This window comes from Stylophora pistillata, chromosome 2 (assembly GCF_964205215.1).
Source record: "Stylophora pistillata chromosome 2, jaStyPist1.2, whole genome shotgun sequence".
NCBI lineage: Eukaryota > Metazoa > Cnidaria > Anthozoa > Scleractinia > Pocilloporidae > Stylophora > Stylophora pistillata.
Window position 1 is genome coordinate 49,083,786 of NC_142520.1, and position 15,441 is coordinate 49,099,226.

General features: G+C 39.6%; 2 protein-coding genes and 1 pseudogene across 4 annotated transcripts; 2 read left to right on the forward strand and 1 right to left on the reverse strand.

The window, feature by feature from the left end:
* Positions 1-3,494: 3,494 nt before the first annotated feature.
* On the forward strand, positions 3,495-4,572 carry LOC148740041 (uncharacterized). The gene is made up of 4 exons (XM_088749633.1): positions 3,495-3,758; positions 4,037-4,151; positions 4,330-4,452; positions 4,535-4,572. The coding sequence occupies exons 1-4, from the start codon at positions 3,510-3,512 to the stop codon at positions 4,570-4,572; spliced, it is 525 nt and encodes a 174-aa protein (XP_088605759.1). The 5' UTR covers positions 3,495-3,509.
* Positions 4,573-5,661: 1,089 nt separating this feature from the next.
* Positions 5,662-12,249, reverse strand: LOC148740042 (uncharacterized). 3 transcript variants are annotated; one of them, XM_088748078.1, is made up of 3 exons: positions 11,260-12,249; positions 9,177-11,146; positions 5,662-8,522 (listed from the first exon to the last, which is right to left on the reverse strand). In XM_088748078.1, the coding sequence occupies exons 2-3, from the start codon at positions 10,994-10,996 to the stop codon at positions 6,590-6,592; spliced, it is 3,753 nt and encodes a 1,250-aa protein (XP_088604204.1). In that variant the 5' UTR covers positions 10,997-11,146; positions 11,260-12,249; the 3' UTR covers positions 5,662-6,589. The 3 variants fall into 3 exon arrangements, with proteins under 3 accessions (XP_088604204.1, XP_088604203.1, XP_088604202.1); XM_088748077.1 differs by having other exon boundaries at positions 5,662-7,015; positions 7,160-8,522; positions 9,177-12,249; XM_088748076.1 differs by having other exon boundaries at positions 9,177-12,249.
* Positions 12,250-12,912: 663 nt separating this feature from the next.
* LOC148740043 (uncharacterized) lies at positions 12,913-14,205 on the forward strand (annotated as a pseudogene).
* The last annotated feature ends 1,236 nt before the right edge of the window (positions 14,206-15,441 follow it).

The window sequence follows — 15,441 nt, forward strand, 5'->3', positions numbered from 1 at the left end:
ATCTTATCATCTAACTCTCCCTACAACAGCTCCAATAAAAGATGCAACCTCTGCCTAAAAGAAAAATTCCTGATAATTTACCGACCCGACCTCTCATCACTAAATAAGCGTAACGAACTCGTATCTTCATGCCGACACAGAAACAAAGCGTTGCTACGCAACAACTGAACTTTAAAGTTTTTAAGTTTACCGCGCATTATGCAAATTTTCCTAGTATATAAACGATAGTCACATGTATATTCTTTCATTAAACCCCTGAAGAGTGAAGCGATTCACGAATTAGGCTTGTCGGGAAATGTAGTTACGTCCTTTTTTCCTCTCATAATATTTATTCTGCTCTGCTTCAACGTATTGAGCACTGTTCCACGCGAAAATCGACTTACAGACTTCCTATATATATATATATATATATATATATATATAAATATTATGAGAGGAAAAAAGGACGTAACTACATTTCATTTCCTCTCATAATATTTATTCTGCTCTGCTTCAACGTATTGAGCACTGTTCCACGCGAAAATCGACTTGCAGACTTCCTATATATATATATATATATATATATATATATATATATATATATATATATATATATATATATATATATATATATATAACTGCAGACAGTGCACACTGTTTCGACCTATGTGGGTCTCATCAGTGCAGTGCATACACTGGGCCAAGCTCTGGAATAAACCATTGCCTGGGCGCTACACTTGTGGGACCAAGTGCAGACACGTTGCCATGCGCGAGTGCTCTAATCACAACTAAGGTGATGAGCTTCGCCCGAAGGCTAAGTGCATGGCAACCCCAGTGTAGAGTGCTCAATCGCAAGGTAGCCAAAGGGCAAAGCCAAGCGAGAGCTATCTAACTGCCCCTTAGCGATACTACACAAAAAAAGTCTAATAAGATATATATATATATATAAGATATATATATATATATATATATATATATATATATATATATATATATATATCTTATTAGACTTTTTTTGTGTAGTATCGCTAAGGGGCACGTTCTGAAAGGGGGCGCTAAATCGAATAATTACTGTACCCGCGCGCAAAGGCTTATGGACTGACAATAGACCACGAAAATAAGTGGACAAGACAGGAAATTCAAACTGAGTCATAGGAAACTCTTGCATTTTGAATACAAGAAAAGTGAACTCTGCAATCCATGTTTAAATTTCACCTGCTAAATTGATACCTGCTGGTCCATTACTGCCTCTCATCTGTTTGTCTTATGAAGAGACATTCGCACTTCATGCAAAAAAATATACAACTGTTCTCGAGGCTACTAATTATAAGTCTCTGATCACCTTATTTCCTTATTTTTATTCCTTACTTTTCCCTTCCAAACACCCATTACTACGTTAAACGTTAATCAATGAAAACTTTAGATATAAACAAGAAAACGCACAAATGCTACGTCTATATATCATAACCTGCCAATAACTAGGCTTGTTTTGAATGTTTTAAGGAGAAAATCTTGCCTCATTCCATTAATATCACTGTAAAACGAGAAACATTTTGGAAAGTAACGATTGCATGTAATGGTTTCTTCGTCAACAACATTTAGAAGAGGTTATTTGAAAGAACAGAAAGTAGAGAATTGACTGCATCAAAGATGTTCTTAAGTGTATCTAAATGATGTTTCTTTGAAAAAAACAAAAATGCCGAAGAATCATCTTTAAAAATTAATAATGAACGTGGGTTTGTTATCGCTAACTGATCTATCCTAAGCGAGATGGACCATCACGTAAATCACTTTACCACATAAGTGTAATGTGATTTTATCTTAAGGCCCGTCATAGTTAAATATTTAGGTGTGCCGTTGCATGGGGCAAGGAGCGTTGTCAATCACAGAACTTAATTAAGCCAATTAGCATTAAATATTTACTGCTCTGCTTTACAGAAACGAACAAGGGAAGTGATCTTCTAATGGTCGTTGAATTAGGATCCACACCGCGATGTTCAGTCGTGCAACTAACTAAAACAGTCAGTGCACCAATAGTCTGTCAGCATAAGAGATATTTCAGTCCTATGCAGTGATGTATTTTAAAAGGAAAAGCTCCATTTTGTCGCTCCTTCCGTTTGGTTTTGTGTCTGTGTTTTTAGTGGAATGGTTACTTGGCTGGACTGTAGCAGACAAAGGTGATTTAATTATCATTCTCTCCTAAGTTGTATCATAAACTCAATATTTTGCTGGTATAGCATTCAAACATTTCACGTAAAGTATATTAATTTTTTTTCTTCTTTGTTTGGCTCTTCGTATCGCCACGGTATTCTCTTTCAACTATTCCAGAATAGAATGCAGTGAAGATCATCTTCTTTCCGGAGTAGAGGAAAAAAATTCCCAGCCTGTGTCTTGTTTGAACCGTTCAAAATTATTACTAAGACACATTAACTTTTTATCACAATTCATGAGACTACCATACGATATGTTTTATCCCCTTATAGAAAGAGCAATTATAAAGAAAGTGTTTCACCGAATAATAGTAAAATAAAAGATGAAAAAAGAAAAGGAAAAAAAAAGGTGGAGGAATATGAGGTGAACATTTCGATTATTCATTCATCTGTTTCAAAAGTTGCATGTTCTTTAAGTTTTACAACTGTTTCGTCCTAACAAAGGGACATGAGGTAGAAAGGAAATCAACTTCTACTAAAAATAAAGTGAGGAGTAATTAAGAACACTTATAAAGTTAAGTTATTCACGACGATGAAATTGTTTCATTGTTTCATTCCTTTTGCTGAACTGTTGTCACTGACAAGTTCTCATCATGAAAAGTCGAAACAATATCTTTTCTATGTGGAAATTGCCAACACTGACTGGTTCATTTTCGAAAGCACGTCAGATTTTGGACGTTGTCAGTTTACAAGACAACAGAGAAAAGCAAATTTTGGTGTGGTGAAATTAGCTTGTTTTTAGATATAACTTATTTAATTTGAAATCTTGAAAAACTTTAGAAAAAAAAATTTAAAAAAAATATATCTCTCTCGCTAACTAATCAATAATAAAGTTGTCGTTAATAGTGGACTCTCTGTTGATTGCTGTCTGAACTGATAGACAACTTGCAGCCCGGGTATATTTACATTTACGACAGGTTGTCAATTGATATGTGATCTGTTATGCCAAATATACAAAAAGCCCTTAGAATTAATGATTTTATCATATCCATTTTACAGTCTGGCAAATTACTCACAGTTTGCTATAAAACTGCTTAATTCAAAAGCAAGGGAACTGATCAGATTTCGGCCACATGGAGATGATGGTAGCATACAACTTCAAATGGTCTTATAATTAAGACTTCCCAAAAATTCAAGGAGTTGTTTCCTAGTTCTAGTGATAAGAGTTTTTCTAACACGTGTTTTAGAATTCTGATGATATATTGGGCATGAGTGGAAACTTGCAATAAATTTTTTCATTTCTTTTTTTCATTTCTCGAAACAAAAGTCGTTGATGTACTGGTTGAAGGTAAACCTCTTAGCCGAGGCAGAGATGAAGAAATGGTTTATGCCAACTTTGAGCGTCACAAGTCTTTCTTCCTCAACATCACTACTATTGGTTTGGACCACGTTGTTGAAGGCAGCGAATGTGGATTTGCTTGTGTCAATATCCCTTCATGTTTCTCTTTTAACCTGGCTGCATTTTACGATATCAATGGCACAATTCTGTGTGAATTGCTTCCATCGGATATCTACAACAACTCAGACAAGCTAATCCCCAGTCAGAGTCACCATCACTATAGTATCGCAGTAAGTTGCAAATGAAAACTGTTCACTCTGTGTTTTTGAAAGGAAGAGGATATGAATTACACCCGGTTGAATGCGTATGGAGTGGGGTTGATTTCAGAAATAAGGAGAGGGGTTATTTGAGCGAAAGACTTACTATGGATTTCGGGTATTAGCGGGGAAGGTCAACTAAGGGATATTGACTTTATTTGGAAAGATGGCTCATAATAAGATTTATTTTGACTGTCGAGCTTATGCCACATCACCCGCGTTTATTTCTCATTGCTATATGTTTTCTTTAGTCTCCATGTATCAGTTGGCCTTGTCAGAACCATGGGAAATGCGCTCCACAGTACGAGAAGAACAGTTACGTGTGTGTTTGCACGAGAGGATACACTGGGGAACATTGTGAAACGGGTAAGACACAATTAAGTTCACATTTACAAGACTGCTTCAAACTTAACTGATGGTATAATTCTCTTCCACCACAGGAGACTGCCCCAAATCTTAATTGTTTGCCGTTATCCTGCTGTTACCGTATATTTCCAAATTCTCCTGTTAATTTACCCAAAGGTTAATTTCATTTTTCCTTCAGATATTGACGAGTGCAGTTCTTCCACTCGGCCTTGTGAGGTTAATGCAGACTGCCATAACACTTACGGCTCCTACAGCTGTTCCTGTAAAAGTGGATTTATTGGGGATGGAGAAACATGTAAAGGTAAACCATATTTGATGTTTATCTGTTTGTCAAGCTCTAACTATTTCCTCTTTACAAGTTTTGTTTTATTTGATATATCTAGGCTTTGCAACACCTGAAAACCAATGTCTGCTTCACTAACAGTGCTTTGTCAAGAGGCCAATATCATTTTCGCTTACGGAACCTTAACATTGGGATGATAATATCCTCCAAGTTCAAAGACATTAGAGGGGCGGATCCAGGAATTTTTGATTGGGGGGGTCCAAACTTTGGTTCAGAAAGGACTGTTAGACTCTTTTGAGGCAAATTACTTCTCCCCCACACCCCCTTCCACCAGTCGCGGTTGCACGTTATAATTGCTTGGCCGCTTACCGTTTACTTGGATTCATTAGTAAAAGAATCAGCCAGTTAAAGAGTGATATACGATACTGCGGATGTAAGAATTCCAGTCTCAAAGTTGTAAGCGTCAGGTCGGATAGGGGGGGTCCGCACCCCCCGGACCCTCCCCCTGGATCCGCCACTGAATTAGAACATCCCTCATTACAAGTTCTCACCGCTGAGATGAGTTTGAATTCTAGTTTTTTTCTTTTCTTTTCTTTTTTTTTTTTTGTACCTCTTGATGATTATGGTGTAAAAAAAATTTGTTACTCAAACATCAATCCACAAAATTTATTAAGGTCGGCACACACGAGGGGACTAGTCCTGCGACTAGTCCGTGCGACTAGTCCCGGCGACAAGTCTTTGAAGGGTTTACACGAGGGGACCGGTAGCAGGGACTAGTCCCTTAAGGTCTTCACACGAGGGCACTCAATTGCACAAGAACATAGGAAAATTAAGAGGCAAAAGATGTTTCTTAGTCTGGGGCGTTACACGAAAATAATGAAAATTTGGCAACTTTTCATTGTAGCACTATTAAACATCAATGCAAATCAACTACACTTATTCAGTCGGATTATTCATGTTTTTACGTTCCGTTATTTATTTATTTATTTATTTTTAACAGACACAGAGTCAAATAGGGTAAAAATTCCATCAAAACGGCTCCAAGACATCTGTATATGTTTACAAAACTAGAAGTAGTTTTTTATTCTTCAGTTGTAAAAATCTAGAATTCAGGGAAAATTCATAGAGACTGTGACGAATCCGCGCCACAAAGGTGGGTGCCCCCTAACACAACAAAACACAGAACATAAACGAGCCCGAGAACACACGCCACAATACAACTAAACGTAGGCCTAGAGATATTTATTATGCTAATTAAAACAATAAAGCGACTAACAATAACGATAATACAATGATCTAATTAATTTACAGGAATACGCTAACTTAAACTACAGTACACTAAAACTATTTACAAGATTATTACTATTAAGATAAAAAAAAGGTTTTTTTTTTTTTAGTTCAGTTCGGTTGGGTTTCACCTTACGCCCGTGTTCTTCTCCTGTCCACAAATCACCACGCTCCACCAACAAACGACTGACAAACCAAATTCACAATTCACAAACCGAACTCACGTTTAACCCAGCTAAACGTAGAAGTTTCCAACCTCACGTAATTCGGTCTTCGCTCAGATCTTTCTTGACTCAGTTGTCTTCACTGGCTTACTGTCTAACAGAAGATAATCTTCTCCTTTTCCTTCAAGTTCTGCGCTTTAATTTCTTCGGCCAGCTTCTCGGCACACATGTGCTCCCCGACAAATGGATCTTTTGTCGTGTAAAGGAACGGTTTTGCTGAATGACTCTTCAGTGATTAAAACGTGCTCTGATCCGAACGAGTCTTGGTAACTTTCAAACCTTCACCGCCGGTGACCTTCTCTCAAAAACAAAACCACACCGTACCAAACCACCCAAATCCTTAAATACCCATGGACGCAAGGTGCCCGAAAAGAATGAAGAAAACTATTTGATATACACAATAAAGGTTAATTACACAACAGTTTACACAAGTGAAGAATAAAAATTACGTAACAGATACAAATAATCACGAACTACACTGATCCTAAGAGAATAAAAAAAATAATTTACATTTAATAAATAAATTCCTAACACTTCCATGACACCTCCCCCCTTAAATAGCTATTTTTTTGGGGGACATGGAAACACAAAAATAGTGCTTAATTAAAGATTACATTAATATACTGTAGAGCAATATGAGGTATTTACGCCCTACTAAGGGCATCTACGTTACAATTTTGCTTACCACTCTTATGTTCTATTTTTATGTCGTACTCCTGTAAGGTAATGCTCCACCTTAATAGTTTCCTACTCTTGTCGCGAACCTGATTTAACCACACAAGGGGATTGTGATCCGTTTGCAGCTTAAAAGTGCGGCCATATAAATAATAGCGAAATAGCTCTACAGCCCAAACAATTCCTAAACATTCTTTTTCTGTGGTAGACAACTTTTCCTCTCTAGGCTGTAACTTTCTACTAGCATATGCTATGGGGTGTTCCTCCCCGTCCTGATCTTTCTGACTTAAGATGGCCCCAAGACCTCTATTTGACGCATCTACTTGCAAAATGAACTCGTCATTCCAGTGTGGTGGCCTCAAAACAGGGGGAGTCTGCATTGCAACTTTCAAATCCTGAAAAGCTGATTCATGATTAGTACTCCATTGAACCTTAGAGGGATTTTTACCCTTAGTGAGGTCGGTAAGGACAGCAGCCCGTTCCGAAAAATTTGGGATAAATTTTCTATAATACCCGATTAAGCCAAGAAAAGATCTTACCTGCTTCTTAGTTTCTGGTCTGGGATATTCTTTAATGGCTTGAACCAAAGCTGTGCGGGGCTGAATTCTATCACCTCCAACTCTGTGACCAACAAAATCGACCGTTGACATCGCGATCTTACATTTGGACGGCCTAGCATTCAGTTTGCACTCTCGTAAACGTTGTAAAACCTGTTGGAGCTCAAAAAGGTGTTGGGGAAAAGATGTTGACGTGTCAACCTCGACATCATCAATGTAGGCATCTGCAAAATCTAACCCCTGCAAGACTTTCTCAGACATCATCCTCTGAAAGGATGCTGGAGCTGTTTTCATACCAAATGGCATAACTAAGAACTCATACAAGCCTTTGGTAGTAATAAATGCGGACTTTTCGATGGTAGAGGTCTCCAAGGGAATCTGCCAGTAACCTTTTGTGAGATCAATTGTACTAATGTACTTAGCAGAGGCAATCTTCTCAATCATACGTTCCATGGAGGGAATAGGATAAGCATCCATCTTTGTGACAGAATTCATTTTTCTGTAATCAACACACAGTCGTATTGTACCATCTGGTTTGGGAACAATGACAACAGGGGCCGCCCATGGACTAGTAGAATGGCGTATTATGCCCATTTCCAGCATATTTTCAATCTCTTTGTTAACCTCCTCCTCAAGTTTTTGAGGGACCTTATAAGGGGCGCACCTAATGGGTGGGGAATCACCCGTGTCGATTTTATGCACCGCTACATTGGTTAAATTTGGTTTTCCTGAAAATACATCAGAATACTCATGTAGCAAGTTTTTTACCTGTCGTCTTTGATCTTCCGTCAAATTATCAGAGATCACTACATCTTTACAAGTCTCATCGTGACCAAATGGGAAAACGTTGCTTTCGTGCGGCAGTGGCATCTCTGGGGACTCCGCCATTACTAAAGCAGCCATTTCATCACGGCTCTGCCATTTGCTAAGCAAATTAATGTGATAAGTGCGATGCTGTTTGTACATCTTGCCTGTATCAAGCTCATAATTCAATCCGTCCTCTAGTGCTCTAGTGACTTTGAAGGGTCCTTGCCATCTCATTTCTAATTTACTCCCAGGGGTGGGAAGCAAAACTAAGGCTTTGTCTCCAACTTCTAAGTGTCGTTTTGAACTATGAATATCATACAACCGTTTCTGCTTACCTTGGGCTTGCTTCAAGTTTTCTTGAACAACTTGTTGCATCGTTGCAAGTCTTCTTCGGATCTCAAGGACATGAGTTATCAGATTGTCTTCTAAAGATGATCCTTCCGACCAAGTCTCCTTGATAACGGCGAGGGGTCCTCTCACCGTATGTCCATAAAGTAATTCAAAGGGCGAGTAACCAGTGGACTCACAAGGAATCTCTCTATAAGCAAAGAGTAAGTATGGGAGATACTTGTCCCAGGTTTGAACCCGCTCTCGAACAAACTTCCTCAGCATACTCTTTAAAGTGCCGTTGAAACGCTCCACTAACCCATTTGCCTGGGGGTGGTACACTGATGTCTTAATCTTAGTTATGCCTAATTGCTCATACAGCTGGGCCATAAGCTTACTCATGAAATTGGAGCCCTGGTCAGACACTATCTTATCGGGGATACCCACCCTAGAGAAATACTGAATCAATGCATCTGCGACCGCTTTTGAGCTCGTTGACCGTAAAGGAATGGCCTCTGGGTACCGTGTAGCATAATCTACGATTGTTAAAATGTACCTGTAACCCGTTGTTGTCCTGGGTAATTCTCCTACAATGTCGATGGCAATTTTCTTAAAGGGTTCAGTAACAATATCTACAGGCCTCAAGGGTGCCCTTTTTGACTTCAGCTTCCTGGCTACCACCTGACATTGCGGGCAAGTTGCGCAATATTTGCGAACATCAAAGCTTAGACCAGGCCAGAAAAAATGTGCGGTTATGCGTTCAACTGTCTTCTTGCTACCCATATGACCTGACAAGGGGATTGTGTGACCAACACGCAGGATTTCATTCCTATAGGATTCTGGTACTACAATCCGATCAACAAACCTTGTTCCATTATGTTCTTCGGGAAGATATTTACGGTGCATCAGGAGGTCGTTAGTGAAGAAGTACCCATCCGATTCTTGTGGTGCCATTTTGGATGCTTCCTTGCGTACTTTCTCGAGAGTCACGTCTGACTTCTGATCCGCTATCAGCTGGTTTCTGTCTCTATCTAGGATGTTTACTGGAGGTTTAACTTTACTAGGTTCTATTATCAAAGTATCACTCTCAGGATTCTTCTTACTTGTCTCTTCCTGTACCATGCCCTCAAATAACCTTTGCAAATCTCCTTCCTCTGGAGCTTCAGGCTTTATTTCTTTCTTCGCTAAACTCTTGACGGCGAGTGAATTTTCCCTGTCAATTAGCTCGTCTGCTTTCAATTGGGCTTCTTGTAATGCTTTCTGTCTCCTAGTCATCACGAAGGCCTCATCTCCACCAATGTCATCAGCTAGAACATTTCTCTCCCATTGGTCCAAAACATTTTGTCTCGACAGTGTTCTTCCAAAAGACGACCTGCCAAGTAAGCAATCTACGGGTAGCCTCTCCAACACTCCTACTAATTCTACGTGTTTACCTTCTTTGCTGTCAAATTCAACGTTTGCAAGTGGGACTGTAAGACGTTCTCCCGCAGCTGTTAATACTGTGATATTCTCCCCTGTGAAGGCTGTATTGTTTACATATCTTTTCTGGACTAGAGTCCTAGTACAACCAGAATCAATGACCATTTCTGCAATTTTCCCGTTTATTTTACCTCTAACATTGCAAGGAGGGAACTGAGATTGTTCTGACGTTAGGGGTGTCATACACAGGAGGTATCCCTGTGAAGGCTTCCCACGGCCCTTTCCACAGTTGAACGACATGTGACCTGGTTTACCACATCTGTAACATTTAATTTCAGGCCTCGTGGTTCTACGGGCTGGAGGGGAGGATGGTTTGGAGGGTCTTACATGGTATTGGTCTTGTTTCTGTTCAGACAATAGGTTATCCGCCTTAACATCTGGCCTCTTCTTTTTCCCAAATTTCTCATAACTAGCGGTTGACATATACTTACCATCAACAAGTGGCCCTTTCCTAGATTGAACATGTAAATTAGCAAGGTTGCCAAGTTCTTCAGCAGTTTTGGGCTTTTGCTCCTTTAACCAAGCTCTAAGCTCAGGACTTACCGCATCAAGAAGTCGCTCCATCAATACCTGTTCAATTATCTTATCCGCATCACCAGTAGCCTCGGCAACAGCTATCCAGCGGCTGAGATACCTTCGGGTTCTGTTTCCCCACTGGACGAAGTCCTCGTCGGGCTTTTTCTCTGAGGTTCGAAACCTATATCTATAGTGATCTGCGGTTAACTGGTAGGCTTTAATAATGCTTGCCTTACTCTCGTGGTAATCCTGGCATGCAGGGTCTGGGATTTCTAAATAAATAGACTTAGCCTTTTCAGTGAGCTTGGGTACTAAATTACCAACCCATTCCCCCTCGGGTAAGAATTGCGCCCTTGCAGTCATTTCAAAAATCCGGAAAAAATCATCTATATCTTCACTCTCCCTCATTTCCCTGATTTTGATAAACTTGGGCCTTTTAACCTCATTGTCACTTACCTGTTTCCTTTCAAACTCCCTTACAGCAAATTCTTCCTTTTCAGCTCTAAGGTTTCTGAGTCTCTCCTCCTCTCGTACCAAACGCCTTTCTTCTTCTTGGGCTTTTTGAGTTTCAAACTCCCTTCTCTCCCTCTCTAATTCCCTTTCAGCCTGACGCCTTTCTCTCTCCACCTCCCTTTCTAACTCCCTCATTTCTCTGTGTTCCTGACTAATTCTCTTCCGCAGTTCTAACATCTGCAGCTCACGCTCTTGTAACTGTAATCTCTGCTCAAAACTAAGACCAGTCTCCAAAGTTTCCTCCGCAAGGTTTTCTTCTGGTGCATCGAAACTCTGACCTATGCGATCTGAAGTTCTGAGTTTGCTCGCTAAAGTCTTAACACCATCCTTAGGAGAAAAATGAATACCTCGTTTGATAGCCTCAGCTCTAAGATCTTTAAGGACCCAGGAATCATAGCCGATCGCTGCAGTAGCCATATTAAATAATCGTATACTATTACCTTGCGTGTCTCCTGTTGAGCTGTTTATGTAAACTGTTAAGGAGCGATCCCACTCCTGACACCAAAAATATGTGACGAATCCGCGCCACAAAGGTGGGTGCCCCCTAACACAACAAAACACAGAACATAAACGAGCCCGAGAACACACGCCACAATACAACTAAACGTAGGCCTAGAGATATTTATTATGCTAATTAAAACAATAAAGCGACTAACAATAACGATAATACAATGATCTAATTAATTTACAGGAATACGCTAACTTAAACTACAGTACACTAAAACTATTTACAAGATTATTACTATTAAGATAAAAAAAAGGTTTTTTTTTTTTTAGTTCAGTTCGGTTGGGTTTCACCTTACGCCCGTGTTCTTCTCCTGTCCACAAATCACCACGCTCCACCAACAAACGACTGACAAACCAAATTCACAATTCACAAACCGAACTCACGTTTAACCCAGCTAAACGTAGAAGTTTCCAACCTCACGTAATTCGGTCTTCGCTCAGATCTTTCTTGACTCAGTTGTCTTCACTGGCTTACTGTCTAACAGAAGATAATCTTCTCCTTTTCCTTCAAGTTCTGCGCTTTAATTTCTTCGGCCAGCTTCTCGGCACACATGTGCTCCCCGACAAATGGATCTTTTGTCGTGTAAAGGAACGGTTTTGCTGAATGACTCTTCAGTGATTAAAACGTGCTCTGATCCGAACGAGTCTTGGTAACTTTCAAACCTTCACCGCCGGTGACCTTCTCTCAAAAACAAAACCACACCGTACCAAACCACCCAAATCCTTAAATACCCATGGACGCAAGGTGCCCGAAAAGAATGAAGAAAACTATTTGATATACACAATAAAGGTTAATTACACAACAGTTTACACAAGTGAAGAATAAAAATTACGTAACAGATACAAATAATCACGAACTACACTGATCCTAAGAGAATAAAAAAAATAATTTACATTTAATAAATAAATTCCTAACACTTCCATGACAGAGACTGCAATGTTTACAAATACCGGAAGTCACGCATCATACTGACCCGTGATTGGCTTATTTACCGTTTACTCGCAGGGACTGGTCGCACAAACAGTTCACACGAGGGGACAAACATTTGTTTCATGCGACAAGTCCCTGCGACTGGTCGCACGAATTCAAACAAGTTTGAATTCGTGCGACCAGTCGCAGGGACCAAATTTTGGTCCCTGCGACCACAGAAATGTGTAGTTCGCACGAAGGGACTAGTCGCATGAAACTGGTCGCTGGGACTAGTCGCAGGGACTAGTCCCCTCGTGTGTGCCGACCTTTAGAGTGATTCTATGTTAAATCGAAGCAACCATTTTTTCAACTTTCTGGCAATGGATATCAGACGGTAAAACAGAAAAAGTGCCTCACTCAGTTTTTCTCTACGGCTTACGGTTAAAAATCTTGATCTATTTACGGCTTATAATTAATATTTTCTCATTGTGGTCATCAGAAAAATTTTAACGGCTATTTTTTTACTGCTAACCCCAAGAAAAACAGAAGAAAGGCGAGATCATTGCACAATTCGTTACAAGCTATAGAAAGAACAAATAACTATCCTTTCATAAAACTGTCCATACAATGTCATGAAAAACAGAAAAAATGAGAAATGTTCTTTCTTTGCAGGCTGGACACTTATCGCTCGATTCTCAAACAGCGATGGCAAGAATTGGATGCGTGATGATGGTAACTGGTGGTATGACCAGAAAGCTGCTATTGGAGCGGCAAACGACCCTTCAGTGAACAACGATATGATCTCAACAGCCTTTTGGTCGGTCAGCGGTAGCGAAATAAAGATCACGCGCAGTGACGACCCCAGTCACACTCCTCTGTTACAGACCACAGGTAACTGTCTGGGTGGACAAACATTCCGATCTAAAATCACCAGCTACGGCGACTTTAGAAATGGCAGAGTTTGGGCCAATGATCAGTGTCTTGGAAGCTGTACGGTTCAGTATGGCGGACAATACCAGTCAACAGACGGGTTTTAACGGGCTGAGTGCAGTGGAAACATCCAAAGCGCTGACAAGATCGGCTTTTGGTGTGACTGGAGTGGTGGTGATGGATCAGTGATGATGATTGGTGGAGGAGGAAGTAGCTGTGCACGTGCTGATCATGGGATGGGAATCACAGAAGCTGACGATGCTTCTTTTGTTGACCTTGGAACCAGCGAGACTGAATATGACTTTGGATATAATGCTGTCACAGGAAACGTTCCATCACAGTCCTATTCGTTGAACTTATGGATCCGTTAATAATAATCAGGCCTTTATTTTTTCAAACTTAGTGTAGAACTAAAGAACTTTGTAGAGGATGATTTGTGATTTAAGTTAAATGCGCATTTAAAAATGGTCAGTAATAGCAAACCTTTTCCTCTCAAAGCAAAGATAAAATAACTTGACCATCAACCCAGCCGCAACGCTACGTTCCGTAGACATCTTTAGATTTTCACTGGAAACAAATGAATTGCCTTTAGAATTGCATCGTTGAATTAAATCTAGCTATCTGATTGGTTAACGAGGCGAAGTATTTAGCGTGGAAATGCGATTTGAAAACGAGGATAAGTGATATTGTTTCACATCTACGTATACATAACAGCTATAGGTAACGCTGTTTCTTTTTTTTTTTTTCTTGTTGAAAATTTTTCTTGTTGAAATGGTAAATTGGCCACCGTTACGATTATAAAAGCTGACGTTTCGAGCGTCAAACCTTCGTTGGAGCGGAGCTAACGCTCGAAACTTCAGCTTTTATAATCGTAAAGGTGGCAAATTTACCATTTCAACTTTGTAGATATTTTCAAAATCAATTTAAGTCAGACTCACAACTCATCAATCTTTTTAAGGAAATGTGAAGTATTCATTAATGATTTTGTAGTGATGTCAGGTATAAACAAGATGGAGGCCTGGATCTAATAACTTTGGCACTGGTCATTTTTTATCGCCAGAGAGGGGAGGGGGAAGGGGGATTTAGAAGATGTTAGTTGTGTGTGTCACAATAAAATTTACCTGCCCCCTCCACCCCAACCCCATCCCCACCATAGGCCCTGTAGCATTCTAATGATCCCTCTCACTGGCAGTGAATTTTCTATAGTACCTCCTTCAAACTCTGTTAAAGACAGTTGATCTCTCTCCATTCTCACAGAAAGCCAATTGCGTGACCTGGTATAGTCCTCTTTACATTTTTGAAAACTGAACCTTATCCAGCAAATAGCTTTCTCTCGATGCGTAATAGCAAAGACGATTAATAATTGGTGGGCTGTTGTTCAGAATGGAGACGATCAACAAGCGAACGGAAATGAACGAGTGGTGAGAGCATGAGGTCATAGGTAGGGGATCAAAACAATTTGCCATCATGAATATCAATGCTCCATTCCAAATCTTGCTGATTGTAATCTCATTGGCAAAGACAGTCACTTCCAAACTTTATTTTCAAGGGGGTTCAGTTCCGTTTCCCTAGTTTAACAAGGGAAACTTTTTCATCTCCTCTTTAACCTATCAGACTCTTCCATTACATCTCTACGTGACTATTCAAAAAAGCCCTTTTTTCTACTTTCAGTTTTTATTCAGTGTTTTTGGACGTTGATTGAAATATTTTCTTGCGTAATATCATATATCTCGAAATTTATTACACGAAATTAATGCAGGTCACAGTAGACAACGGAAAACGTAGCATTCATTTTTAATCGATTATCACGTCAACGAGTTCAATAAAACAACTTCCTTTGAGTCCACATAAAAAAAAAGAAAGAAATATAAAAAATTCTAGGTGAAACATACATTATGCAATTATATTCAACATGAGTTCAACTGGCAGGTTTTCGGCTTCCAATCGTAAGCGTGTCATATTATTATTTTTTTTTTTCTCAAGTAACTCAGCCGTGACAGAAGAATAAGATAAACAGGAAACTTTAGCCACTTCAGTCACACGGAAAGTTCAATTCTTCAGCGGAAGAAAATAAGTCAGTTCTGTTAGAGGTATTTTACAAACGTTATATGCCAGAAGACCCAAAAAGTCCCGAAAAGCTACAATGGACTCAAAAAATAAAGCTCGCGCAAAATATACAGACAGCGTTTTTCGGAAGAGCTCATCTGTTCTTTCTTTTATTTCAATTCTACTGATTGTTGCGCTATTCTTGAGAATAGAAATAAACAACAAGCGA